At 45.7% G+C, this 27,443-nt stretch overlaps 1 protein-coding gene across 7 annotated transcripts in view; it reads left to right on the forward strand.

Moving 5' to 3' along the window:
- The window catches only part of CADPS (calcium dependent secretion activator), a 196,481-nt gene that overhangs the window by 114,562 nt on the left and 54,476 nt on the right, over positions 1-27,443 (forward strand). For 2 of the 7 annotated variants that reach the window (XM_072044196.1, XM_072044199.1), the window contains exons 12-18: positions 520-656; positions 5,930-6,117; positions 16,388-16,489; positions 17,404-17,467; positions 18,103-18,226; positions 20,626-20,694; positions 21,553-21,570. In XM_072044196.1, the coding sequence (XP_071900297.1) occupies positions 520-656; positions 5,930-6,117; positions 16,388-16,489; positions 17,404-17,467; positions 18,103-18,226; positions 20,626-20,694; positions 21,553-21,570 (702 nt within the window). The remainder of the gene's footprint in view (positions 1-519; positions 657-5,929; positions 6,118-16,387; positions 16,490-17,403; positions 17,468-18,102; positions 18,227-20,625; positions 20,695-21,552; positions 21,571-27,443) is intronic. The other 5 variants (XM_072044197.1, XM_072044200.1, XM_072044198.1 and 2 more) reach the window with 3 other exon arrangements.

The raw sequence follows: 27,443 nt of genomic DNA on the forward strand, positions 1-27,443 counted from the left end.
GCCCTGGGAGGCAAACATTGGCATTTGGAAAAAGAACAATGTAAATGTTTTGATACCTAGAAAACCTAGTAAATTTAGAGAAAAAATGCTACAGCTATAACTTCACTAGAATGGCAGAATCTATTATAATTAACCACAACTAACTAAATAGGAACTAATTTACTTCTGTGAGCCAAAACTCTGTTAACTGATAGCGCATTGTAAGATACAGAGTAAGTTATTTGGTTTGTGTTCTGGTTTTAAGTACAGAATAAATGCACTATAACGAGCCGTTGACACGATGTTAATTCTAAAATCTTTTGCCTAAATGCAATAAGATCGTCCATAACTGATGCAAGTTGACAATGGGAGGTGAAGATCGTATATGTAGCCTGCAAAGAGAAATGTTAATGGCAATGTAGGGAAGAAGAGATATTTAGCTTTCATGCTTCATACTGTATATTTTTCTGTTGTATTTGTCAACTGAAATATGTTATATCTCTCTAAATGGTGTCTTTCTCTATATGTATAAATGAACAGATGCAGATAGAGCTCAAAAGCATGGCATGGATGAATTTATCTCTTCCAATCCCTGTAACTTTGACCACGCTTCACTCTTTGAGATGGTTCAGCGCCTCACTTTGGACCACAGACTTAATGATTCCTATTCTTGTCTGGCAAGTATATTCTTTGGTCTCTAGTGATATAAACACCAAGCAGCAAAGTCAAAGCTAGTGCGAGTGGGGGCTAATCCCCCTGTTGCTGGAAGATTGACTTCTGTTTACACCAGGTTTGAATTTGGGCCAGAGGTATTTTCTTTTTGGGAGGCTACCTCCAGTGATCTGACTGCTGTTCTTCTCCAGTAGCACTGTCTTTATCGTTTCTGTTTGCAATGTTTAAAATGTTTCCTCCTGCAAAGACAAACTCCTGTGTGGGGACGTGCAGTAGAGAGCAGAAGCAGTGTTTTGCAGCTTCCCATGCTGCCTTCCAGAGTCTTATGGATGAAATTGCAGGGGAAAGATGAAGGTCTGGTACCACCTCCCATGTTAGTGGAGTCACTACAGGAATAACCATGGCCCAGCTTTGTGTCTGTGTATGGGCAGGGATCCTGAGCAGGTAACAGGTGGGACTAGGTGGATAACTGCAGGGATCCAGCGGTCAGTCCTTGCTCACGCAGTCGCATGCCCATCCTGATTATTCCATGAGCACAGGTCACAGCTCTCAGGCCACTGCCATACAACGTGCTCTGTATGTTGGTGGCACTGAGGTGCTCCAGGAAAGCTTGTAGTCTTTGGCTGGGATGCAGTGCTTGGGGGCTGCAAGGCAGTGTGAGGATTTAAATGACAAATAACCTTCACCACTACAAGTTGAACGATGAATTTCCAGTGGTTTTGGTGAGAAGAATGAAGAAACTCCTAGTCTTTGAGAAAATAACAGGTTGAAACCTTTATAGAGGGGTTGGATGAGGCCTGAAAGGCGTGGGACAGATCCCGACCTGCTGCCCTCCTCATGCTGCACAGAAATCTCCACACTGGGGTGTCATCACTGGCTTCTTCAGCAGAAGGACCACCCCGTGCCAGTAGTCTCCACCTTTTGCCAGCTGTGCAGTTCCTGGAGCTGGCCCAGTTGAGTGGCTTTACATTAAAAGCAGCAAAATGAGAACTCAGCTGAGCCAGTAAGCCTGTCAGGCTCCAACCTCGTCCTCCAAGTGCCCCTCCATCAGGTGCTCCTCCCATCTGCTCAGCTCCTTGCACCGCACACAAGGGTTGATCTCAGAAAGATCCCGTAAATGCCAGCAGCAGCAGTGAGTTATCACCTTCCTAGTGAGAGGCAGGGCAAGGAGGAGCGGTTGTGGATGTCCCCTGAGGTAAGGATGGGCTGGGGGAAGGCTGCAGTGTGCACCTGACCTGCAGATCCCCAGGTGCTACAAGTAGGCTCGGTGGGAGCATTGGCTGACCTGCCACGAGTTTCTCACCGGTTCCATCGAGGTCTTTGCTCCAGCAGGCAATGGGTTTGGCATGCGGCTTCTGCTTCCCACGCATGGCTGGCACTAGGAAGACCATCCCCATCCATGCATGCCTGACAGGTTGGCTTGCAGCTGGTGTGTCTCTGTGCAGCCTCGGGCCTGGTGGGAGAGCTGAGGCCTTTGAATTAAAGTCATGGCTGAAGGAGAGTCACGAGGCCGCCACTGGAAATTATTAATAATGTTTCTCTTCAAGACACCCACCAGCCATACTTCTGCTTGTGATCAAGATGTTTAGACCCTTGCTAGAAACTACTGGAGTGAAGGAGCTCCCCTCAGCACCAAGATTTGTGCCTCCTCAGAGCAGAGCATCACCAATTAACCGTCTTCTTTCAAATCACCCATTACAGAGTGTTGTGAAGAAGAGAATAATGGGCTGTGCTCACCGCCTCTTGGATCTCACCTGCTTCTTTAATCTATTTTAGTATGGTTTTGTCCTAATTTTGAAGCTAAATCAGACTGACCACAAAATTTGAGTGCAACTGCAAGTTGAGTGCAACCCCTCTGCTCTTGAGGTGCTTGTGGGAAGCTGGTGATACCCTTGTGCTGGCTTGCCTGTATGAGCTGGGAGCCTGTGGTAAGCCTGCCTTGTCCCCTCTGTGTGCTGCTGGGCGATTGTTATTCTTCCTACAGGATGTTCACATGCAAGGTCCTGAAGAGTTTTGTCTTGTCACACGTCTTATTTTCTGCTGCGGACATGGAAGTGCCAGGGAAGACTTAGCCAGACACGGTGGCTTACCCTGACACAGAGAATAGCTCAGCTTTGCCTCCTTTCCGTGGAACCAGGTTAAACAATGTTATTGTGAGCCCACTCGCTGGCTGAGCCAGGCATCCCTATGAAAACAAACAGGCTGTCTGACTAATCTCAGCTAGTGCAGAAGTGATGTTTGCTGGCAGAGAGCACCGTGCTGGGAAAGGGGAAGAGCGTCGTCGGCATTGCTTTCCGAGGCTCTTGCCCATCATCCTCAAGCTGAATGCACAATTGCTTTCACAGCTCTTCCTGGACTTTCTGATCGGGAAGGAGTGTGCAGCTCTTCCAGCTTAATACCAACCCCACACATGCATGGATTTCTGCTTGGACACTCGTGTTATTTCTGAGACTGCCCTTCAACTCTTCCCAAGACATCCCAACCTACTGCCAGCATTTGGCTTGTGCAACGAGATGCCTACTGGAGCAGTATTTCCCACGATGTGTCAGTATTTGTGGGATTCATATCACACCACACCGCATTTACCAAGAGGTGGTCTTCTGGAGAGCCTGGTCTAGCAGAGATGATGCGTGAAGGGGTCACATGAAAAGGCCCAGAAAGCAGGTTACCAAAATTATACTGTCTGTTTCTTCCCCTGGTAAATGAGAAAATACAGCTATTGAGAAGTGAAATTTTTTTCTCAGAAATCCTGGTTTTCACAGAAACTGCATTTTGCATTGGAAAAATCTCCAGTGATTGACCAAGTCTTGCCTTACCTAGCTGAAAAGCTCCCACTGCACTCCCCACTGGGGCCAGGAGCACATGGCATCATCTCAATGCAGATCAGCTTCTCAAACAGTCAGCTGAGCTCCCTGCACTCTACAGCCTTCTTCCAATGTCCCCTCTACATTTCTCCATGCCACTGAAGACCATCTGGGAGCCCAAACTGAGCTACACCTAGCTGTGTTGGGTTGAAACACCCCGTGCGTCACTATCAGTTGCGTTTGCCAGACTGGCTGGTTGTCAGTTGGTTGTGCCAGGCAAATCTTAATCAAGAGCCAGGATCTGCCTAAAGATGTGGGGGATTTGTCTGAATACAGCCTTTTATTCAAACCTTAAATTCTTTTCTGGGTCCATGGGGAGCAGTTTTTATGGCTCCTTTGTAGCTCTGTTCAGGATTTTTATTTCATACCTCTGCCATGCAAAAGGAAACCTTCTGGTCTTCCTGGGCTCCAAATCTACTTGTAGTTTCCTTGGGTGTGCTCTCATGAGGTGTCAAGGTATGAGGTTTATTAGTGAACCTCTGAGCTTCTGCTCAGGCTTCCCTTTGCTGAGCCATGGGAGCGATCTTAAGTGTTTGCCCCAGTCCCTTCTGTCCGACCTAGGAGCAGCACTTCTCAGAGCCTGGTGCAGGGGAGCAATGAGAAGCACTCCTGCTCACCAGGTGTAGCGTCCTGTTTCCTTCACCCCAAACTCCAGGCTTGATGCCTGACTCCAGGGGAGTTAGTGCCAGCCTTCCCACTGATGTCAGTGGTGCCAAGATTTCACCCTGTAGGAAGGACAAAGTCCTTTGTATATATATTATGTGAATAGAAGAATTTAAACCTCATTTCTACCCCAGTAACCAAATGCACACATCTTTTTATTTCAGAGCAGTTGCAGCATTTCTATATTTTTATCATACCAAATCACCAAAGACTTGTGTGAAAAGACACAAGGTGAAGAGGAGGTCCAAGGATGTAGCAAACAGGCAACATAAAGAAGTCCAGAATCAAGCACAATACCACTAACCAAAAAGCAAACAAAAATATCACTAAAAGCAGTGAAAGCAAATATACCCCTCCCAAAAAATAGCCTTCCAGAGTGCTGTCCCATCTGCATTGTTCTGTGTCTTCATTTTGAAATGTGCACTTCCAGTGATCCCAGAACTGTAGCTACTCCCTATATCTATCATTTTCCCCTCATTATTTTAATTCTTTTCTCAATCTGTTTTGGAGTTGGCCCAATAAGGATGAGCAAATCCTTCTCTATGTCTTTGAGCTCTTAATTGATATTTCTTCAACTCTTTTCAAAGCAGCTATTTTGGCATCTAGAAAAGATTTGGTGTCATCTGAGTGGTAGAAAATATATTTTAATCTTTCACAGCAGTGTTGTTTCTAAGATGTAGCATTTGGGGTAACAGATGGGGTGGCAAAGAAGTTGCCTATAGGGGCAGTGCTCTGCCTCAACTACTCTCCCGCCCGCTGCAGGAACTTTTCAATTAAACGATGAAAGATTTTGCAGCTTGATGCATTCCAGAGCTGCGTCTTAGCAATTGTTTAGCACCCAAATTTCCATGTAAATATTGACGGTTTTGCAGCATTTTGAAAATCTACGATCTACAAGAATATTCTCGTTCTCACTAGCGCCTTCGCTGAAGGCAGAGGCGCGCTCAGCCCCAGCTGTCCTGGGACACTCGCCGGAGCGCCGTGCCGTCCCCTCACAGGGCACCATGTCCTCCTCGGGAGCATGGACGTTGCACCGTGTGTCACCAGGCCTTTAGGACTCACAGACAGCAGTCGTTGGAGGTTTCAGGATGTGTAAAGAAACCGTGCTCGTGAGCCGAGCTCATGTTTGCTGCGACACCAAGGAGCACTGACCTGCCGGCTGGTGGGCGATCTCAGAGCGCAGCGCCGAGGGTACACAACAAGGACGATGTGAAACGTCCCCGTGTGATGCCGTGGAGCTGCCTTCCTCCGTCTTCAGGATGTGCCTACGTGCCAGATGCAAGAGAAGCCGTTGTTCAGTGTAATCCTCCCTGTTCTCCCCCAGATCACTCTTCTCCGTCCTGGCCAAATGTGCAGTCCCTTCCCCAGAATGAGATCACTGTTTCATGTTGCTTAAATAATCAAATCTTTGTCATCTCTTTAAAGGTGTGAATCTTTTTTTTTCTTTTTTCCTTTTTTTTTTTTTTTGCTAGACACTGACATGAACTGGCCTCACTTTTCAGCATTTTAAATGACATTTTGTGTTAATGGTAGCATAATGTATTTCTGTTAACAGTTGCACTGAGTATATGCTGTGATTAGGTGATGATATGCATACTGTATTGTTTAAGAGTGACCTCTCTCCTTTTTCCTTAATGTAGCCTTAGGTTTGTATTTCTTTATTAGAACAGTTGACCACTACACCTCCACAGCTGATAGCATTTGTATTTAATAACCTATATTTAAAATCAAGTCTCTTTATTTCTAAACAGGGCTGGTTTAGTCCTGGCCAGGTCTTTGTGCTAGATGAGTATTGTGCACGTAATGGAGTGAGAGGCTGTCACAGACATCTCTGCTACCTCAGAGATTTGCTAGAGCGCGCAGAAAATGGAGCTATGATTGACCCCACCTTACTTCACTACAGCTTTGCCTTTTGTGCATCACATGTTCATGGCAACAGGTAAGGAATTATTTTTGGCTAGCAGCTCCCTGCCAGCAAGGGATGACTTTGTCAGATATAGGTTTCCTTGGATAATGCACAACAGTCCCCAATTTGTTTTCACATTGGATGTTTGGCAGCAGCGCTTCTAGTGGCATAGTCGGTTTGTTTGTTTGTTTCGTGGCTTGTTTAATGTAAGCAAGAAAAATGCACGTAGGGGATCCAGAAATCGGGGTTTTTAACTTTCTTACCCAGGCACCTGCTAGATGCAGTTCTGGGCAAACTAGAGTTGACGTACATGTGACTGTCACGGGTTGAATATAATGGAAGTAAACAATATACTGCGCTGATTTAATTGCTGCGTGAGAGGAGCTGACAAGTTGCAGCAGTGAAATTTTCAGTAGTATCAAACTTCAGTGCACAGAAGTGCTCGAAGCCCTCGGGCACCTCTGTCTCTTCGGCAGGCGGCCTGACGTCAGCCTTGGGCATTATGCAATTATGCTTAGGCATAATTGGAAATTTTGTCTTGCTGCTGTTGCAAAGGAATTCCAGTTCCAGAAGCAGCCTATTCCTTTCTCTCAAATGTGGCAAATCTTTGGTGGTAGGGAGCGGAGCTATGCTTTTCCCTTTCCTATTGATTTCGTTGACAGCTGTGGTATGTATTGCAGCTTCTTTTTCTGGTTTGGTTTTGTTGTCTTTTCTGCTAAGTTGCACTGTACACTTGGAGATATTGCTCTCTATCCTGCAAATGCTGCTGAAGAAAGGAGTGTTATAAAATAATTATGTGTTTTCATAAGCCCTGTGGTAAATAGCACCCTGATTTATGACACGCATTGCCCAGGTTTCACGTTGCAAGGCTGCTGCTTGCTTTGCAGTTAGTTTCATACATCTTGTCATGGAAACCGAGTCCTTGCTTCCTTAGTTTCTTTTTTAGTTATGACTTTCTTTTGCTCGTTTGTTCCTTCTTTGCCAATTGTTCTTTGATTTCAGTTGTTTGCCTTTGGTTTATTTTCCTTTTGTCTTGTTTTGTGCTTTTTATTTCATGCTTTTTTCTGTTTCTTCCACGTTTGCTGCTGGCCTCCCCCCGCCTGTCCCAATCACTCCCCAAAGCCACCACATGGCAGAGTTGCTTGGCGGGTCACAGCCAAGCGCAGACGGTGAGGGGGGCAAAGTGTCTCATGCCTCTGCCGCTGAAGTGGAGACAAAAAAGGATTCCAAAAAGGAGTCCAAAAAAAGGAAAGATTCCAAATCCCAGCCGAATCCAGAGCCGAAAAGGTAAGCGAAGCGCGCAGTGCACAGCAGTGCGTTGTAGCTGGCGCCGGGCTCCTTGGTCACCGAGCACACTGGGCAGGCTGCGGGGCGGCAGCAGCCAGGGTCAGCCTCTGCTGGGACGCCTTTGGGTGCCCTTGTCCCCCAGGCACCAGGGACCAGTGTGTTCCCGGCATGTTCAGGGGACTGTGCGCAGACCTGGCCGCCCATAAAGCTCCCATCCATAGTCAGGAGGGAGGCTGCTTTGGGGATGCCACCTGGTTCAAAGCCCACTTTCTGGGAGTGTGTAATGGAGAGGAGGGTGGCTGCTGGTCACAGCTACCCCGTGTGCCTCTTCACAGGGTCCAGCACAACCACAGCCTCCTCTTCATCGGGTCAGTGGCAGGAGGTATCTGGTGGTGCCATGGGGATGCCTTCCCACTGGGGCTGGAGAGCTGAGAGCTTGGCGAATCCGTCCTGCTTCCAGCCTCATGGGATGCGCAGAGCCCAGTGCTGTGCCTGTGCTGGTCCCTGGAGCTGTGGGTGGGGGCTGTGCCTCACTGGGACACAGCCAGGTGCTTCCAAATGGACAGCTGGGCTGTTAAATTTGGTTAAAATATTCCAAAAAAAGAAAGATGTGCTTCACCCTGACTTAGCTGTCTTTAGCCGTTGGCTGACTCCAGGCCAGAAAGCTGAAGGGACGTGCTCCCTCTCGGTCGGGACCTGAGCATTGTGGGGCTGCAGCATTGCGCTTCTCCCCGGGACCGTGGGCGCACATGGCAAGAGTTTGGTGTGGAGGCAGCGGGGTGCTGTGCTTCCTGGCCTCTGCCACCAGGAAGCCATAAAGAACCGCAGGGGGTCTGCAGGAGAAAATGTGACTCCGTGTCTTCCATTTCTACTAATAGAAATCGGAATGGCGAAGTGGAAGAGTCGTGATTTCTTTTCGGAAAGCTGCTTAGGCCACTTGCATCATGCACTGGAGAGCTGGCTGGCAGAGCGCAGGGAAGCCAGTATTTATCTGTGCGGTGCTCATGGGCAGTTGTGGGGTGTGCGTAAAGCTGGGCTCACTTTCACTGCGTCCCTTTCTCCCACCTCCCACGTCCACGCATTGCTCATCACCTTAGGGCTAGCTGGGGGCCATCCTCTGCCCCGCAGACGTGTAGCTCACTGCAGAGCAGAAAAGTTCCCATGTGTTCTGTAGACGCAGGAACGTGCCCGTGCTTGGGACAGCACCCAGCACCGCATCCGACAGCATCTCCCAGCAGATTCAAGTCAGGAGATGTCTTTCTGTTTAACAAAGGCTTCTTTTTTTTTCTGTCCAACCCAAGAAAGTGTTGATTTGATTGTCTCCATAAGAGGAAGTTATTCCACTTTTCGACAGTAAAAAAAAAACAACAAAACAACCAAAACCCACAAACGTCGGGTAGTTCAGCTTTCTCCAGAAGGAGGTTGGCTGTCAGTCAGAATATGCCACCCAGTAACGAAGGTCGAGCAGGGAGAGCACTCCATGTGGCTATCAATCTCCGGTATTAGCGGCAGACAGTGATGGAGCTGAGGTGGGCTGTCTGTTTGCATCGCGTTTGTGGAAGGTCAGGCGGCCAGACACCAGTCGCTCGCAGTCAGCGGGGAGGTGCGGGGAGGCTGCGCTCGGATGCCGGGGACAGCCCGGAGGTCGGGGCTGACAGGATGACAGGCGTCAGCGCGGGGACGCTGCTTCGCCTGTCCGGCACCGCGGCACCCGGGACGGCAGCAGGGTGGCTGCTGGTGGAAATGCACCTCCAGCTTCAGGCTGACCCCGCCGCCGAGGCAGGTGATGCGGTCAAAGCAAGATTTTGGGGCTGGTGTGGAGCCCTGGTGCTTTAGATATAAGGATTTATTTTTTTCTTTCCCTCCCTTTGGGCTCCTGTAGCTTATTCAGAGCCCTGAAAGCCTGACATAATCTCTCCAAAAAAAAAGGGGGGGGCTGTAAATCACTGCCATTTGCATCACAGTCCCCTTATTTTTTCTGTTCATTTCATCCTTTTCGGAGTAAAAAACGTGGTTAAATGGAAATTGCTTCTCCTGAGCCTTACCTCCTGCAGGTACCTGCATGTGCTATGCACAGGCTGTTGGAGGGGCAGGGGCAAGCAGTGAGCAAGCCAAGACTGCTAAATACCTGAACAATTTGCTGGTCCCAGTTCCTTGCTATTTACCAAAGCTGAAGAACTGGAGGCTTTTCGCTATTGTGGCCACCGGCGATTTCATAGAAGGGTTTTCTCAACTAGGTATCACTGGCTGCCTTTTTGAAAGTTCTGCTGTTATGCTGTTAGGATTTCTGATGTCTGTACCTACACGAAAGGCAAGAAACACGTAGCATTCAGACACCCAACAGCACCGGCTGTGTGTTTATTGATGTCTGTGTGCTTCTGGTACCATTACGACAGTATTGAGGCTGTCGCTTGCCTTTATCAACAGTCCTCAAAAAAGCAGCGGAGGCAAAAACAGGCAGGGTTTTAAGAAGACATAGCTTTAGCTAAAATAACGAAAGGGTTTACATGACCCCCAGGTCTTCTGCCTTCTGTTTCCATGTTCGTCTCCTCCCTGGCTTTCAAGGGGGACGGCAGTGCTCCTGCACCGTCTGACACGCATGGAGCTGGTATGGTGGAGGAGCCTTGTTCCTCCCTGTCTGTGCACGAGAGGCATTACAGAGCAGAGAACCAAGCTCAGCTTTCCCAGGCCCAAGTCAGTGCTGAGCCCTCCAACCTCCGTTTCTGTCCCTTTGGAAGCAATGTCACCTGGGGGTGACCTTGGTTCCACATGTGGCTTGTTTGGATTTAGCCATTTTGCTTTCTCTTTAAATGTTCAAGTTGGCACCAAAAGAGACTCTTTCCATCTTTGCTAATTTCAGTCTTTTAAAAATAATTCGAAAATATTGAATGTGTAGAATGTGCAGTATTAGCAGACATGGAGCTTATCAAAATCAGGATGCCAGCCTGGATCCCCTGAAGTCTGATAGCATTATTCTTTGTGAGTTGTTCGGTGACTTTTGCCCAAAGTGCGAACAACTGCGATCTCTCTGTTAAGTCTCTTGGTATGTCAGTGACCTGCCCTTTGCCCTCTGAGCTGTGTTATGCTTTGCAGCATAAAACTTGTTTTCAAGAAATAGCTCTCTCATTAGTGAGCATTAGCATGAGCCCCCCTTAGTTTTCATCAGCTGAAAGCCACCAGAAATAATATCATTGTCATAGACCTCGAGGAATTGAAAAGTCTGCATAACGTATTTATAACATTTCCTTTTATATTCTAATTGCCTCTCTGGCTATTCCACATAAAGGCAAGATTTCCATACAGCTAGTTAAAAAAAAAAAACATAAAAAAAAAAAAAAAGGAGGGGGGGTATTTTTGGTCCTATAAAAGAAGTGATAAATCCATCAACACGTCCCTGCGCTCAGATGAGCAGCCCTGACTGCAGACCTCGCGGGGCGTAGCGCCGTAACCCCTCGTTAGGTGCCGGCTCCGTATCGCAGCCAGACCCGTGATGACACGGCATGCGTTGCGGCCGTCTGTCGGATACAATCCGGCATCGCCCGCGACCGGCAGACAACCGGCTCGGGCTGACGTGATTCGTTGCAATAGGTGTAGGATGGCAGTGCTCAGAAGCCATTCGGTTCAGCCGCGCGGCGTCAGGGCTGTGGATGGCACGTGAGGAGCGATGAGCCGTGACTCGGCGCTGGCGTGGAGGGGAGCAGGAGCGGGACGAAGGCAAGGATGGCTGGGCAAAGCGGCTCACACCTTGGGCAGCGTCAAGGGAAGCCCCGAGGAGAGCAGGCGGAGGGCTGAGCCTAACAAAGGGCTTTCAACCGGCGTTGGGCGCGCGGCGTGAATTCCCAGAAGAAAGGGACGTCAGGCACAACTGGTGTTCGCTGAATAAGCGTTTTCAAGGGGTCTAACCAGGTGGATTCGTTCAGATCAGCTTTGCACGGGGTGATGAAGGAGGGCAGGACAGGCAGGGTGCTCCCACCCGCATCCCAGTGCAGCCAGTGCTGCGGCTGGACTGGTCCCCGTGCGGCCGGTGGGGCTGGCGCGGGCGAGTCCTCCCGCGAGGCAGCCTCCGAAAGCCATTCCTGACACACGCCGTCCAAGGCACTAATCATCCATGTTTACTGTATAGCTCATATGTGCTGCACCTGGCAAGCGGCAAGGGAGCTGAAGGCAGCACGTGTTTTATATTTGAGTTGTTACTTAAAAAATCAAATTATTTGCATCAGTTTTTGACATTGTTTTTTTTTCGTTGGCTCTGAATGCCAGGGCTCACAGTGCATGCAAAGATCTGTTTGCTACGTGTAAGCAATATTTTCCCCAGTAGAAAAAGTGTAGACAAGTTAAACATAAAAGGTGTAAAAGATGATCTGTCTTTTCAGTTGTAAGCCGCCATGGTATTTCATGCAGGCTTATGTCAAAGAGATTAACCCACTGGAGCTATACTGTATATTTATAATTGCATACAAATGCATGCTATTGCTTCATAGATTAGTCTTTGTTAAAAATCATTTTGATATATTTGTTTTAGCAGCATAACTAGCCCTGGGGGCACTGGGTATAATTAGAAAAGGGCATGGGGGGAGGCGGGGCTTGTAGAATAAAGCAGTGGCCTTAGGATCACAGGTCCTAATTATAATTTATAATTAACCCTGGAATTTGCACAAACCATCCAAGCTAAACAAGGACTATCGTTTTCGCTGTTTAAATTGCAACCCCTTTTCTAATTTCACCACCTGCTTTGTTGATGTTGTTGTTTTCGTGGCTTAAAACTTAAAAACAAGGAGGGATTAGGAAAGCAGCATTTAAAAGTTTTCATATGAAATATTTACGTTCTGAGTTGACTAGGTTTGAGCCAACATAATGAATCCGCAGCAGAAGGAGTGATCTGAAACTTGTTTACTTATAATTAAAATTTTCCTTATTTATTTTTCTTGCCTTTTTTGCCCTTCTGCTTTCCTCTCTGCCCACAACTTATGCCGTGCACCTCAAGTGTCCGTGAACAGGAGCTGTAGATAACCAGACGAAATGGTGTCTCCACTCAGATGGGGACGTTTGTGCTGTTTGTGGACCTGAGCTCATAGACCCAGACCCATTTGTGCCTCTGCACATACCACGTACGAGAGCAGAGCTATTTTTCACCATTTTGCTCTTACCTCATTGCCCATCACTGTTTAGCCCAGTGCTAGGAGGACGTGGCTGTGCTCTGTGTGTGAGCACGTTCGTTTCCCGTGGCTGCGTTCGAGCCAGCCTGCCGCAGAAATGCTGCCTGCTGGAGGAGTTGGTGAGGCTGCCCACCAGATCAAGTATCAAATAGAAAAGTTGAGCTGGAGATCTCTGTTGAAAAGAAAATCACCAGTAAGCATCAGGACGAGCTGGTGAGACCTAAACTTCTCTTGCAGATTTTTTTCAGCCCTATCAGCCATGTACTCGAATTGTCTAGAGCACAGAAGTGAATCTTAAATTATCGCAATGCTAAGCTATATACCCTTTGTGTTCTTGCGAAGGGAAAATAAATATGTTCCCTCAAAAAGATTGCATTTTCAAAGTATATTTGACTTGCATATTTAATTAGGTTTCAAAATTATCCAGCTAATAAATTAAGTGCAAGGCTTTTGGTGGTGTTTTTCCAGTTCTATGTATATCCTGCATTTGTCACTAATTAATGAGTCCCTAATGCTTCAGCTTCTGGGAAGATGAGCAACAAAGATTAACATAACTAGTAAATCCGAAGATGTGCAGCTGGGTTATAGTATTTGAAATTTGACAAAAACATGGGAAGTATTATTATTTGTGACATGGCTCAAGATGGGGGATTGTGAGGAAAGCAGAGATGACAGAACTGGTGCTAACCACTGTGACAACAACTTGAAAAGCAGCCGACATGACATCTTTCCTATCATGCTGCCGAAAATGTCAACTTTGTGAAGGACAGTGAGAAAATGGTTTGCCGAAAATTTGAAAGGTAGATTCAAGAGATGCTCATCATGTCAGATGCAATATAGTCCACAGCTGGGTGAGAAAGGGAGTCCTTGCAGTGGTGATGGCTCTCGGTTGGCAGGCCCTTCCAGACATCCGCGCTGCTCCAAAAATGGCTACAGCTGACCTGTAGATTGTCTCAACTTTGCAGGAGCATGATACGGGAGGGCGGCGTGCCACTTACACCGCACGGCAGGCCCTGCGTGACAGAGAGGTGGCCAGGGCCACCGGGCTGGACATCTCACTGCCTCACGGCGAGCCGGCGGCCGTGGGCTGAGCGCGGGGGGAGCAGGCCGCTCGCCTGCCTGGGCTGGGTTTGCATCTCTGTGAAGGTGGAGGGACGTGGTGACAGAGCTGTTTTGGCCGGGACTTCATTCCCCAAACCCTTCCTTCTTCTTTGTGTGGGTCAGTGCTTTAAAACCAGTGCTTCCAGAGCCACACCGCTCAACCCCGACACAGCCCATGGTGGTATGTCAGCAGGCGTCAGGTGCCCCACACCACTTGTTACGTGCTAATAGCCAGTTCTGACAAAACTGAAGCCCTTAAATAACAGTGAGAAGCTATGATTTGGGTGGACGGGCTGTGACCCAACCTGAGCTGTCAGATATGGGCTTGATCCTGCCTTCATCAGCATCAGCAGTGAGTTGCCCAGATCTTTGCATACAGAGCTGTTTGTGTTTTGTTTTTTGTTTTTTTTTTTTCACACACCACTGCACACTGCTTTCAATTAAATCCCTTGAATATACATTTTTAAAGCTGACGATGATTTTAAAAGCAGCCTGGATGCTTACTGTCCTCTCTGGGAGAAGACTTCATCCAGACCCACGTAGGTAACCGCAGCTCCCTCCAGCCTGTCAGTAAATCTCGCCGTCGGAGGTTGCTGACCCTGCAAAGGGTAACACAACTTTCAGACCATTTCCAGTCCACCAGCAAATCACTGCCAGGGCAGGCGGCTTTCACTGCCTCGTTTGTCAGCGCTGACACAATTAACCCAGTGACACCGCGAGTTGTTACGGGTACGGGGCGAGAACCGGGTGCCAAAAGTCAAATGAGGGTTTCAACCTTGCCCCTTGGTGCACAGCGTTTATCGCTGTCTGTCCTGAATTACCTGCTCCTCTGCTTGGCAGCAAACCCGGCGCTACGAGGTGCACAGCATAACAAAAGGCAGGGACATATCTGTCTGAGTGTTAAATATCTTATGGAATTTTGGAAAAAAAATATATTAAGCATCTTCAGACATTAAATTTTGCTCAATATCTAATTTTTTTTATTATTATTATTTTTAATTTTTTTCTTGTGGCTTGCTCATTTCTTCAAAATAACCGGTCCTAATTAGGTACTAATGAGACCAGATCCATACTTCCAAAAATGTTTATGAAATGTATTCCCTAGATAAGACATTTTATCTAAGTTTTAGCCTAAATCTTTTTCCTTTTTTTTTTTTTCTTAATGCACAACTGAATTTGGCAAACAGTCAAATAACAATTTCTGATGAAATGCTATTTAAATTTAAATACATCCCCTGATATTCAAGTATTTTTTATGTCCATATTGTAAGTTTTATTTAATGTATATTTAGATTTAAGAATATGCCGTGAATATCGTGTAAGGTTTGCTAGTTACTCTCCTGAAATGTTTTAATCATTTATTCACCTGTACTGGAATACCAGAGTTTGTATTTATGATATTGAGAGCTTACTAAATACAGGGTCAAGGAGAAGTGATTGTACAGATTTTATTGCTTTTCATTTTTATCGTTTTTTTTTTTTTTCCTCCTAAGTTTAGGGCCTTTGATTCTTTAAGAGGAAAATAAAGCCAACCAATTAACCCCTGACAGGAGGTTCATTAGAAGCTTTGTAATCCCTTGCCAAGTCTTTTGTATAACCAAACCAGTCTAGTGCTGAGGATTTATGCAGCTTAGGCTGAACACTGGAGGAGGCCTTTAAGTAAGAACATTTGTTCAATTTTAAGACGCCTTACATTACCTACGGAGAGCCTGTGCCAGCAGAGTTGCCCAGGAGTACACAAATCCGTAGACTTTGCTCGTCGGGAATGGGGAGCGGCGCTGCCGATTGTCTGGCTCGCCGGTCCCTTTGGCGGCTGGATTAGGCGCGCTCCTCTCCCTGCCTTCCTCTGCAGTGAGCTTTGCCGTGGGGCTGCGGGGGGAAGGAGGGCACGGCTGCTTTCAGCTCACGGCTGGGGCTGCATCGGCGGAGGGACGGGGCGTGGGAGCACGGGGACACCCGTCACGGCCCCGGCAGCGCCCGCTGCACACTGTGCTCGGTGACGGACGAGGAGCACCCGAGGCAGCGGAGCCTGGGGTCTTACAATGCACTCCTGTGCACGCACCAAATGCCAGAGAGTAGTAACTCGTACTCCCTGAAATTCGGTGGTATCGCGTGTTGATTTTTATCCCTCACGCTGAAATGAATGAGAAGGCGTTTTCAGGTATCAAATACTCACCGTTCTCTAGGTGCATTTCAGCAGAGTCTATTGAAGATGGTTCGCTTCGGGAAATTATTGTAATAAGGTGATTCAGTGGTTCTGAAGGAGCGCAGGATTTTACAGTCTGTTCATATATAAGGCTGTTGTCGATATTCTTTACACTGTGAATTGTGTTAAATTAGCAGCTGAATTTTTCTGCAGAAATGAAGTCCACATTTTGCCAGCAGTGGGCCCAATCCTGCGGTGGAAGCTGGCATTGTGCTCCTTGTTATATACCTACATTTAAGAGGGGATTCTGGTTTTTAAGGTTTTCCTGTCACAGAAAAAAAAAATATAAAAATAAAAGAAAGAGGAGGGTGTGGGGGGGAATCCACGTACAGATTATCATTCTGAGAGGGGGGCTGTTTCTTGCTTTCTTGCTTTCTGATACCTTTGCGGTCATGCTGCTGTGACCGCCGCGTCTCGGCTTGGCACATGCCCTGTCCTGGGTCTAATGGCTGGTGACATCTGCGTCCCAACCTGCAGCATGTGCTTTGCTGTGCAGATGATTTCCCAGGGTCGTGAGGTGGAGCCTGAGTCATTCACGGCATTTCTCCTTCAGGCCGGACGGGATAGGAACGGTAACCGTAGATGAGAAAGAGCGATTCGAAGAGATCAAGGAGCGGCTGCGTTTGCTTCTGGAGAATCAGATCACGCATTTTAGGTAAAGGCAGAGACCCCAGGCTGAAGGGGAGAGGACTGATTTCCTCCAAACTCCCTCCTATAACCAGCAAAGCCAAAAGGCAGGTTTTGAATGCATGCGGGAATCCTGCATGAGTGGCACAGATCTAAGCAGGGCAGTGTTTGTAGCTGAAAAAGGATTTGAAAGAAACAACCTTTAAAGGGTATTTCAGAACTCCTGCTTCCATACGCACGGTAATGCTGTGAATTTTTTCTGAAATTTAACTCCCCCCACCCAAAAAAAAAAGAAATCCCTTGTCTTATTATTTCTTTGCTCAGTTATTACCCATTTATTTTTAATGCTTCCTAGCATACAGATAGGCAGCATTTTTTTTGAGGGGGGGGGGTGACATAACTACAGAAATGCTGGATGTTGCCCCCGTAAAAAGGATGTAAAAGGATGTTGCCCCCGTAAAAATGAGCTGCTCACAGCACACCAGCCTGGCCCTACGTGAATCACGCACACGTGCACACAGGTGGGTGACATGGGTTTGTATGGAGGGTCTGTGGCTCTCAGACCTGCACCCTGCTGGGACAGTGGCTGCTTCAGCCCTGTGCATTACCAGGTCCCTGGCTGTAGGTAACTGGTGCTGTCCTCTCCAGGGGGCTTTGTTTCATTTTTGTGAAGAGATGATGGTTAATTCTCTCCCAGCAGACCTAAAAACTCCCCAGGTGACACCCAGATTTAGTAAGCTAAAACTGGCTGACCTTCCCAACTGCCCCTTACTCTGTTCTGCTGCCTTATCAGAGCCTTTCTGAAAATTGCCTCATGGAAAGAACGCTAATACCAGGCAGAGGGAACAGAGAATCACTTGGTCCTGTTCAGGAAAGGATCTTTATAGGACTGGAAAGTCATATTGACAAGCACCTAATGTTAACAGGATGTGTTTTTTCTAGGTACTGCTTTCCATTTGGCCGTCCAGAAGGTGCTCTAAAAGCTACTCTCTCGCTGCTGGAAAGGGTAAGCATAAGAATAACAAAGAGTTGTTGAAATTACCTGCAGTCATGTGTCTTTCCATCCAGAAGAGTTTAAAGAACTACTGTTTTATATGTAATCAGTGGTAGTTAATATTGGAATATTAAGTGGGGCTTTTGATTTCTCCTGCTTCAGCCTGGAGGCCAGGTGCAGCCTGGCACAAACAGCAGCACAGCCTATCTGTGTTAGAGTTATGGGTCAGCTACCTCACTGACAAGCATTGGCACTGCAGACCCTTCGTAAAGTGATACCTTGCTGCTAACCTGCAGCACAGCCCAGCCCGGACACAAACCCAAGTCATCAGCAGAGCCTGGGAATGGCATAACTTTGCCCAGCCCTGGGGAAGTTGCAATAGGTCTTAGTGTCTTGCCCTAAGAAATGGGAAGCACAGATTTTGGGGCATGCCATATAGGTTGTGGATACAGAGAGCACTAGGGAAGGGGTAGGTCCCACGTCTCAGGCTGGCCAAGGTGACCCTGTTGCAAATCCTGCCTATTGCACGCTTACCCCGAGAGCCATGCAGCGCTAGAGTAGGAATGGCTGTGTTTGTTGGGCTTGGAGAAAAAAAAAACAGTTATGTGCGCCTGATGCCACAACAAATCAGATTTTCTTGTGTCAAGGTCCTGATGAAAGACATAGTTACTCCAGTCCCTCAAGAGGAGGTAAAAACAGTCATCCGTAAATGCTTGGAGCAAGCAGCTCTAGTCAATTATACTCGACTATCAGAGTATGCCAAAATTGAAGGTAAGGCTCTTTCTTTGTGAAATTACAATTTTGTTATATTTCTAGGTGGCAACTGTGGCTGGGAGCTATTTGAGAGAAATTCATTTATGATTTATTCACTTGTCAATAAAATTGATGTGATTATGAATCATTTTTGTAGTGTTGGCTTTTGAAGCAGTAAAGAGTGGAAGCTATGTAAAACGTTTCTTTTTCTAGATAAGAGAGAGGAAACAGTTAAAAGGAACTGTAGCTTTTTTTTTTTTTTTTCTCTCTCTTTTTTTTTCATTTGATCGTTAGTGCATTTGGCCAGTGGTGTAGTATTCAGATTCATGTCGTGGTTTTAAAAAACAAATTGAAAAATACTTGGGATGTCATCTTTGCAGCTGAAGGTATAGCGCAGCTAATTGCTTGTGACAGTGGAGTTCAGGAAACAAATGAAAAATAAGAAGCTGAAAAACTGTTTAATCTATGCTTAATCGTTTGTAGCCAATTTAAAATGTCTTTTTCTGGGAGTGTTTCATTGTCTTTGCACTTTGCATAGCAGGCATCGATCAGTCGGTCCCATACTTGCATCAGATTTCTTTCTTGTCACTCTAAATCCGGCACAGCTGATATTATTGACCTTTTAAGTTATGGGAGAATAATAACCAGTGACCAGAGACACATGTAGCCATCAAAAAGACATTTTAAAGCTTGCTGGAGGATACGTGTTAGCTGAAGCTCTCTGATCCAGTAGCTCTTTACATGTTGATCAGTTTACGTTGCTACCTTGTGGGCTGCTGTCCCCAACTTGAAACTCCTACCCAACTGTATCCAAGTTTGCAATTGCTTAAACCCGTATGTTCCAGATGAATGGTATGTTCTGCTCCAGAGTTTGGGTTTCTGTCATGTGTGATGTGAAGCTTTCCTACAGCTGAGATTATCATTGTATGCCTCTAGGACAATATTGAGAGGAGAAAAAAAAAACAGCTCCCTCTGATCTTTTCATAGTTCTTGTTTACATGAAAAATTGGGTTGTTATATGACAAATTGTCCAGGTTCTGTACATGACATGTCCTCTCTTTTTCCATTTTTTTCTGTCTAACGATGCAAATTGTGTACCAGTGGTAATGAATTCATTGTTATGCATCCAGTGAGAAACACTTAAGAATTGGGCACTAAAAGGATGTTTATCAACTCTTGACTTGGTAATGAGTGACAAAAATAGAGTAGGAACGAAGGTTTCATAAGCACTGTATTATCAGGCAATTTATCGAAGTACTCAACTTCACAGGATATTTTAATTGGTGTATTCTGTAAAATGCAATGTTTAAATATACTTGACAAGGCTGGAGAAGGACTGAGAATCAAAAGCAGCTTTTCTGTGATGGATGCTTCTACCCAGTGCTGGCTCCCTTAGGTTCTCTGTGTAAATATCACTAACTCGTTGGTAAGATTTGCTCTCTTCTTTCAGATAAATCTATGCAAAAACAAACTTTATGATCTGTAAGTAAAAATGCATTCATTTCCAAAGTAGAACAGTTAGTGTGTACTTTTCCTTTTGTGCCTCAATTCTTCTTGGTTGTGTTAATTATCTGCCCTCTTTTTGCACTGTGACTTGTAGGTCTGGGAATACTTTGAAGCAACAAACTTTTTTTCCAGCTACCTTTTCAGAGAAATAGTTCATTCCACACTACCTGCTCTCTTCTGCTTTTCTCCTCTTTTATCCGTGATTGGCCACAGCCACTTTTTTATCCTATCTCTGTAAAAGTGGTTGTAACACCAATTTCGAAGCATGCTGGGCTTGTTAGTTCAAACAACCCAACATCCGCCAGCTGCATGCATCAGGTTTTCTCTCATGAGCATAGTCCACTACGCGTTCAAATAGCTCCTTAGAAGAGCAAAGGACAAATTTGCCTTGGCAAGGTGCATCTCTATGTGCCGTGCATGGTTTTGAAATCCTGCTCTCAAACGCTGATACCTGAACAGCCACGTTTAAAAGAGTTTTCTCAGAGATGCAAAACAAAATCAGTGGCGGCAGTGCTTGCGGCTATGTTTATGAAGAAATACCTGCAAGAGCCTTAGATACTGAAGGCTGAAATCCTTAGTATCTCGGAGCCTTAAACTAATGAAAATCTATTTTCCTCTATTCATGACGTTTTGACCATATTCTTGCAAACAGTTCCGAACAAACCTCTAGAGTCATGGTCACAACCTCTCTTGTGACTCATGGGCATGCTGAATGGTTAATCCAGTAGACCTCCGATTTGAACCCTCCTTTCCCTCTCCCCCCTTTTTTTTTCCTTTTATCCTGTGTGTATCCCAAAATACTCTACGGCTATTTTCCTTTTAACCTAATATAAAGTTTTCCTCTGACCTATAACCTATAACCTCTTTACCTCTGACCTAAGCCTCTTGCATGCCCAAATCCTCTTTTATAGGGAAAAAGAGAGAAATGTATGAGCATCCTGTCTTCTGCTTGGCCTCTCAAGTGATGGATTTAACCATTCGTGAGTACCTACCACCCTCCTCTCCATGCTGTCCTCACTCTTTCTGTTCTCATTACCTCAAGAAAGTCCAGATCCAAACCAACTCACTCTCCTTGCTTCAAGTCTTTTAGCATTGGCTTGTCTGTTGCTTCTGTCTGTGAAACCCAGTGTGAGAAGTCCAGTCACTTTTTATCAGCCTAAACCAGGTTAGACAATTTAGCCATTTGTTTGTGGTAAACTCAGACTGTCTGTAAGTTTTTTCAGTTACTCTTTATGTCTGTGACCTGAATGCATTTTTACTTTGCTTCCGTGTAACCCCAATTTGTAAAGTGCTTGTCACTGGTACACAATCAAAGGGCAGCAGCTACACCGGGGAGAAACGAGCTAGCGGTCAGATAAAGGACGCGGGGAAAAGCCGTCCCTTCTCCTGCGTACACGATCTGTAACCAATCCTGTGTATAAGACCCTGTGAGGCTGTCCTTCCTCTGTACATCAGATCTTACATGTCTCCTGTCCGTTCTCTCGAGCGGAAGCGCTGTACTTGCTCTCCTCCTGGATTTTTTGGTTTGCTCCTCTCCGCCGAGCTCCGGAGGGGACACAGGAGCCCAGGTGCCGCTTGGGGAGCCCCTGCACGTTCGCAGAGCTCGCGCTCTCCGATTTTCTATTTGTGCAGCACTTTCTTTCACCTCTTTGAAAGGAGCTTCTTTTGGTAACACCATGCTGCTGGGCGGGGGGGCGAGACGGGGCAACTTTTCTTCTTTTCAAATGTCATATATCACGCATAACTGGGGGGCTGTGCGGTCCACTTGCTCATTAATCCTGCCTATCTGTTCTTGTTTCTCTCTTTTCTCTCCTTGTCGCTTTCTCTCTTTCATATAGAGAATCAAAAGGATGCAGGTGAACTATTGTATATGCATTATAAATTACTAGGACTGTTGAGTTATATTTATTTTGTTTAATTTTTTTTTTCATAGCTCCTTAAGATATGTACTCCTTCAGGCTGAAAATGGAGATGCATTGATACTTAAGGAGTTAATTTGTGCTGTCTACGTAACCTCTTTTGCCTCCTTCCTTAGAATAGAGTGTAGATTAGAAATACCTCATAGAAATCGAGTGTCTTCTTAAGAGACAGTTTTAATGGAGAACCTGGCCTTTGGAAAGAGAAAGTTTCTTGTTTTCCAAAAGAACTGCGGCTCATTTTTGGCGCAGAAATGTTGGTGATCTGGCCATTAATTTAACACACCCAACAAGCACATTAATGACGAAACTACTGTTCATTTTTGTTTTTCATATCTTCTGTTTTATGCCCTATTGGGAGGACTGGTTTTTTAATTTTTTTTTTTTATTTTCAATTTTTTCGTTAATGTGTGACAAACAATCCGGTCAGACAGAAGTCGTGTTTGTCTCTCATTTATAACCTGTGGTGACATGTGATGAGGCAAAGGTTCAGCGCAGACCAAAATGCCCGAAGTGCCTGTCTCTTCAGAAGGGGTTTCGGAGGTCTGCAGCCCCCTGTTCTCGTTTCTGTTGTACACCAGAGTCCTGGTTTGAAAGTCCTTGAAACCTGAACTGTTCATCTCTTTTTGTGAGTAGATTGTTATGTTTTGTGGAAAAAATAATAATAATAATAACAGGATTCAGTTGATTTCAGCTGTTTGCAAAGGGAAATTGCTTTTTTAAAGCAGAAAAGGGACCAAGCTTGTTCTGCCCAGGCTTCCCCAGGCTCCCGCAGCTCAAATTTGGCCCAGGATCTAGAGCATGGCACTAAAACCAATTTTGACTAGCAATATTTAAGCAACAGAGATTAATTCTTCCCTACAGCGGCGAGAGGTGCAGGTACACAAATTGCAGACGTAACCACAGCACGTGCAGCTATTTCCAATGATGCTGTTGTGCGTTAAGCACAATGCAAGCACTGGGCATTGCTCTTGCTGGCAAAGGCTTGTCACGTGCTGCAAGTTGGGGAACTCAGAAGGACGTTTCTTTGGCCCAGCTCGTTTAAAAATAAAACTGGTTCTGGATGCTGGGAGCGAGCAAGAGGACACAGCGAGCCGTGACTGCCCTGCTTTGTGCCCACAACCCTACCAGTGTCTTAAACGAAAAATTTTCAGGCAAGTGCAGCAGGACTCAACTTGAAATCAGTTCCTCAGCTTAAGTGGAGTCAAAAGTGACTGGGTTTTGGCCTGACTTTTTATTTATTTTGCCAAAAGCAAGAATAAAAATAAGATATTGAAAACAACTTCTTAAACACCCAAATGTCACCCCTCGTTCTCCTTTCCCCTGAGAAGCTTGTAGTCTCCTAAAAATATGGACTTAAAATAGAACGCTAAACAGAACATTACAATAATTAAAGATTAATGGCTTGTTTTAATTATTAATCACACAAAACTACTAACACTCACATTAATAAGTGCAACCTTTTAATAAGGGTTTGAAGGCATATTTATGTAAGCTGGGAGTCCATCCTTCCTTTAGAAAAGAATTGCTCTGTCCCTTATGCCCAGGAATTGAGAAATGCACTGCACTGTGTTTGAGGGTGGTGGCATTAAGGGATCCCATTCCCATGAACACAAATGCCACTTCGCTCTGCTGGAGCTGAGTACAGGCAACTTTGGAGCTGGTGCCAGCCACAGTGATAGCTGTCAGTGTGGCCGTTCATTGTGCTTAGTGTAAGACTTTTGGTCTTTAGGTTTCAGATTATATCTCATGTAGTGACCTGGTTTTGGCCTCTATAAAAAAGAGGCTTCCCGTGGTCCCCCTGAGCTGCTGCATGAAGATGAGAAGTGAAGGAGATGTAGGGCTGGGGACAGCTGGTGCCTCGGTGCACGGGGCAAGGACCACCAGCAGGGCAGCTCTGCAGGCAGAAAGCAACTTGAGATAGACCCAGTGACATCCCATTGCTCTGTCCCTAGGGGAAATCAGTTTGTCTTGGGCCATTTTAGGACCAAAAATGCGATTTTTTTCTCATCCCTGGCACCGAGCATCTTGAGCAAAGCGCTCGCCCCGGCAGGCACAGAAAGCGTGCTGGGCTGGGGGAGCGGGTGCGGGAGAGGTCGGTGTGTGAGCGGAGCGATGCAGCAGGTTGCTGACAAGCAGTGGTATTTGTCAAGGCACTCGTGCTGCCCCTTGTCACAGTCCCCGCGCTCACTTTACGTCACTCGCGTTGCCTATTTCTGGATCTCAGCCTGGGAAGCTCCGTGCGCGTACCCGGCATCTTTACAGAGCGCACCGAAGCCGTGGGGGCTCAGCTGCTTGTTTATTAATCCAACCTGAGACAAGGAGAGGTCCCGTGGGATTTATTAGCCCAGCCACCTCTACGCAATCACCCCCAGCATCTGCCATAAAGCGCAGAGCTCATCAAGAAAATCAAATGACATTCCCCAAATAAACAGGGGTGCAAAATATACGAAACCATCAGTCTTTGAGGCAGGAACAGAGACTGAAGTCATTAATAAATCATTTACTTTACTATGACTGTAACTCAGATGTAAATGCAACCTGTGTTTGTTTGCTTGCTGAACTGCTGCGTTATTTGCTTCGTTCCTTGAAGTGGCATTCAGCTGCGTTTGGCAGAGTCATTACGCAGCTTCCTAAATTTCCTGTTGTCCTTTAGAAGCCGGTGTTCGGAGCAGTGTTGAGGTTGTTACACGATGCTCTGCACTGTGCCCTTACCCTTCCACAGAGCTCTTACCAACTGCAAAGCCACTTGCTGCCTGAGGCGTGAGATGTAATTCAGATGTGCAAAAATTCTTCACGAGGCTAAATAATCACGAGGCTAAATAATAAAAAGTCAGGAGATCAGATTTCTTTGCAGAATGTTGAATTTTTGAGAGCTGGAGTCGAGTCTCCTGAGTTGAAAAAAAAAAAAATCCGTGAATTTGTCTTAGTTTGAAGATAATGCATCTTGGTTTGGGAGAAAAAAGTGTTATCCTCACTGAAATCCCTTCCAGACACACATAAATCTCAATCAGGACAGCAGCTGGGCAGGACAGGGTGTGCTGCCCACAGCTCTCAGCATCACTCCCAGAGGAGTGCCTCTGCCCCAGTGCCCTGTCCCCTTTGAATGTTGAAGTTACGGAGGTGCTGCATCTCTTGCTGCTTCCTCCTCATCCTTCACCTCTCATGGCTTTACCCAGGACAGAAATCACTTGCACAGGTCAGGCTGCTGCAGGAGCTGGGGGTCAGCGAGGACTGAAATCTGCTTTCTGCCAGGGTTTGCATGGGCACCCCCCTCCTTAGCATGAGTGGTTGGCGATGCAGAGGCTGGGCTCGCATTTAGGGGCGATTTAGGGTCACAGCGCACAGAGCCACGATGGGGTGCAGATTTCCTTGGCTCTGGCACTGCTAGGAGGAGCTCTCCCTCTCGGACTCCCCAACATCAGAGCCAGCAGGACTGGCATTCCTTTTGGGAGGCATTCCTCTCACTTGGCTGCCACACACAGGTGGGAGGAGATGTGCCACAACCCCTGCCCGCGCTGGGACCGTGGCACAAACTGTTCGTCCTAGTGGTGAGCAGTAAAAAATCCTTCCGAACCATTATGTGCCGGGCTCAGGAGCCGTCAGCGAGTAGCCAAATTGAATTCTTGCTTATGTTTTAAATGAGACTGAAAGTCATTAGGCCAATGCCCAAAAAGCTGGTGTTTTTGTCACTTGAGGCTGAGAGGTACAATTTCTGGGGACAAAGCCACCCTGGGTAAACATTGAACAAGGATCAGGGCGACTCCAGAGATAAGCAAATAGATTTGTTTTTCTTGTTAGCAGAAAACAAAACAAAACAAACGAAAAAAGAAAGCCGGAAGCCAGTGGCTTGAATCTAAGAGTCTGAATTAAATCGTTACAGCTTAAAAGACTAAAAATGTGTGTGTGTGTGTGTGTGTGTGTGCATGTGTGTGCACAGTTGTGCATTGTGTGTGTGTTCGTGTACGTGTGTACCTCTGTGTATGGAGAGAGGCAACAAACCTAACTCATCCTCTTTAACATAGGGTTTACTCGAATATTCTTTATTACACTCTGATAAGTGTTGTAATTCTGTGAGAATTAAAAGCAATCAGAAATCTACTTTGCACAAGCCAACCGATTTTTTTTTTTTCCACTGGAAAATGCAATCAAAATGGCAAGGACTTTTGGCAATAGAATGTCCAGATAAATATGCCAGAATCCTTGCAAATGGCATTATTAAAAATAGTCACAATGCTGCTAAAAACTGATATTAAATGTAATAGAAACTATTGTGTTAATATATGCACAGTATGTAATTTATTCTCTGAGTGTATGTAAAAGGAAAGGCTATTTTCTTTGAATTTTTCCTATGCTGATATTGTAAACTATATGACAGATGGGTCAAGTCCTGATTGCAGTATTCTAACATTTGGAATAGCAAGTAACATATTTGATAGAGCTGGCAAGTTTTTATATATGATTCAACCCAGAATATAAAAGCCACTAGAATTCCAAGTTGAAAATAATTAAATGAGCTGGAAACGATCAGGAACCACACATTTTTAAGTGACAGATTTTTTTACATGTTTAAATTGCACAAGAATATTTTATAGCTCCCTTTAACCAACAGTGACGTTTAATTCTAAAATGTGTAATTGATATTTGTAAAGCAATTAATTCATGTGGCTCATTATTCTATTGCTAAATGTACCTAAGCACTGGAGCGCTGACTTAAAGCGATGGTTTTTAGTCACCTGCTCTGATTTCTGGAGTTTTAGCTGGATTGCCCAAAGTCAGGTTTGTCACGTGGCTGCACGAAAGGCAGTTCCACACTTGTGTTGAGTTTTTAGCTTTCTGATTGCACACTGCTGTAGGATGTAAGAACCTTCTGACTTCTAGGATATTTGTTGTTAAACGGTGTCATTCCCGTGTAATACCTCGAGTACCAATGAGCAAAAACCCAGCAGCTTATTCCATGTGTATTTGACCATTCCTGCTTATGTTCCTGTCAAAAGTTTTCATCTTTTTGTCACTGTTTATGACGTCCCTTGTCTCTTTACTTTTGGCGTCTCTCCGTCACGCACAAGCAGCCCGTCCATCCAAGCCTAAGCCACCGGCTGGGCCACCGTCATCTCCTCAAACGCAGACTAACATGATAAATCATATGCTCAAAGGCATGGCCAAACAGACGCCAAGTACTGTAATAGTCTTCCTTCCTTTTATTCAGTGCTTTCCTAGTCTAGCAGTTGCTTGTTTAGTATTAAGCAGTTGCTTGTTTAGCATTAGGGAGCTAGTTCTCATGTGCAGCTTTACGAAACACCTAGCGCGACGTGGTAGGTTTTTAGAGATTTAGAGGTAGCGTTTATTTCAAAATGTCCACATTTTTTTGTCTAGCAATGTCTGACATATGCAACATTTTCAAATATCAACGTCAGCACAAAATAACATTGTTGTTGCATAACATTTTGCATGAAAACTATAAATATGTATGAGCTTTACATGATGTTGGATGAAATGTTTGATAAGTATATCGTATACGTTTGATGTAACTGTCAGTGCTCCAGCTATCTTAGCAGAATATTCTGATGTATAGTAACTTAACCAGGGAAATATTTAAAATAAGAAGAAAAAAAATTAAGATTGACATCTGCTGGCTGCCAAAGTTGTATAAGCATCAATATTTTCTTTAAAGACAGCATCTCTGAGCAGTTGTTCTTATTAACACTTTTGTCTTTTAGTTGTATTTGAGAGCAGATCAGTGTTGCAAATGAGAATGGGTCTGATGCTGCTCTGATCAATGGAAAAGCTTCCCCCTGGCTTTGGAGGTGCAG

Source organism: Anas platyrhynchos, chromosome 13, assembly GCF_047663525.1.
Source record: "Anas platyrhynchos isolate ZD024472 breed Pekin duck chromosome 13, IASCAAS_PekinDuck_T2T, whole genome shotgun sequence".
Taxonomy (NCBI): Eukaryota; Metazoa; Chordata; class Aves; order Anseriformes; family Anatidae; genus Anas; species Anas platyrhynchos.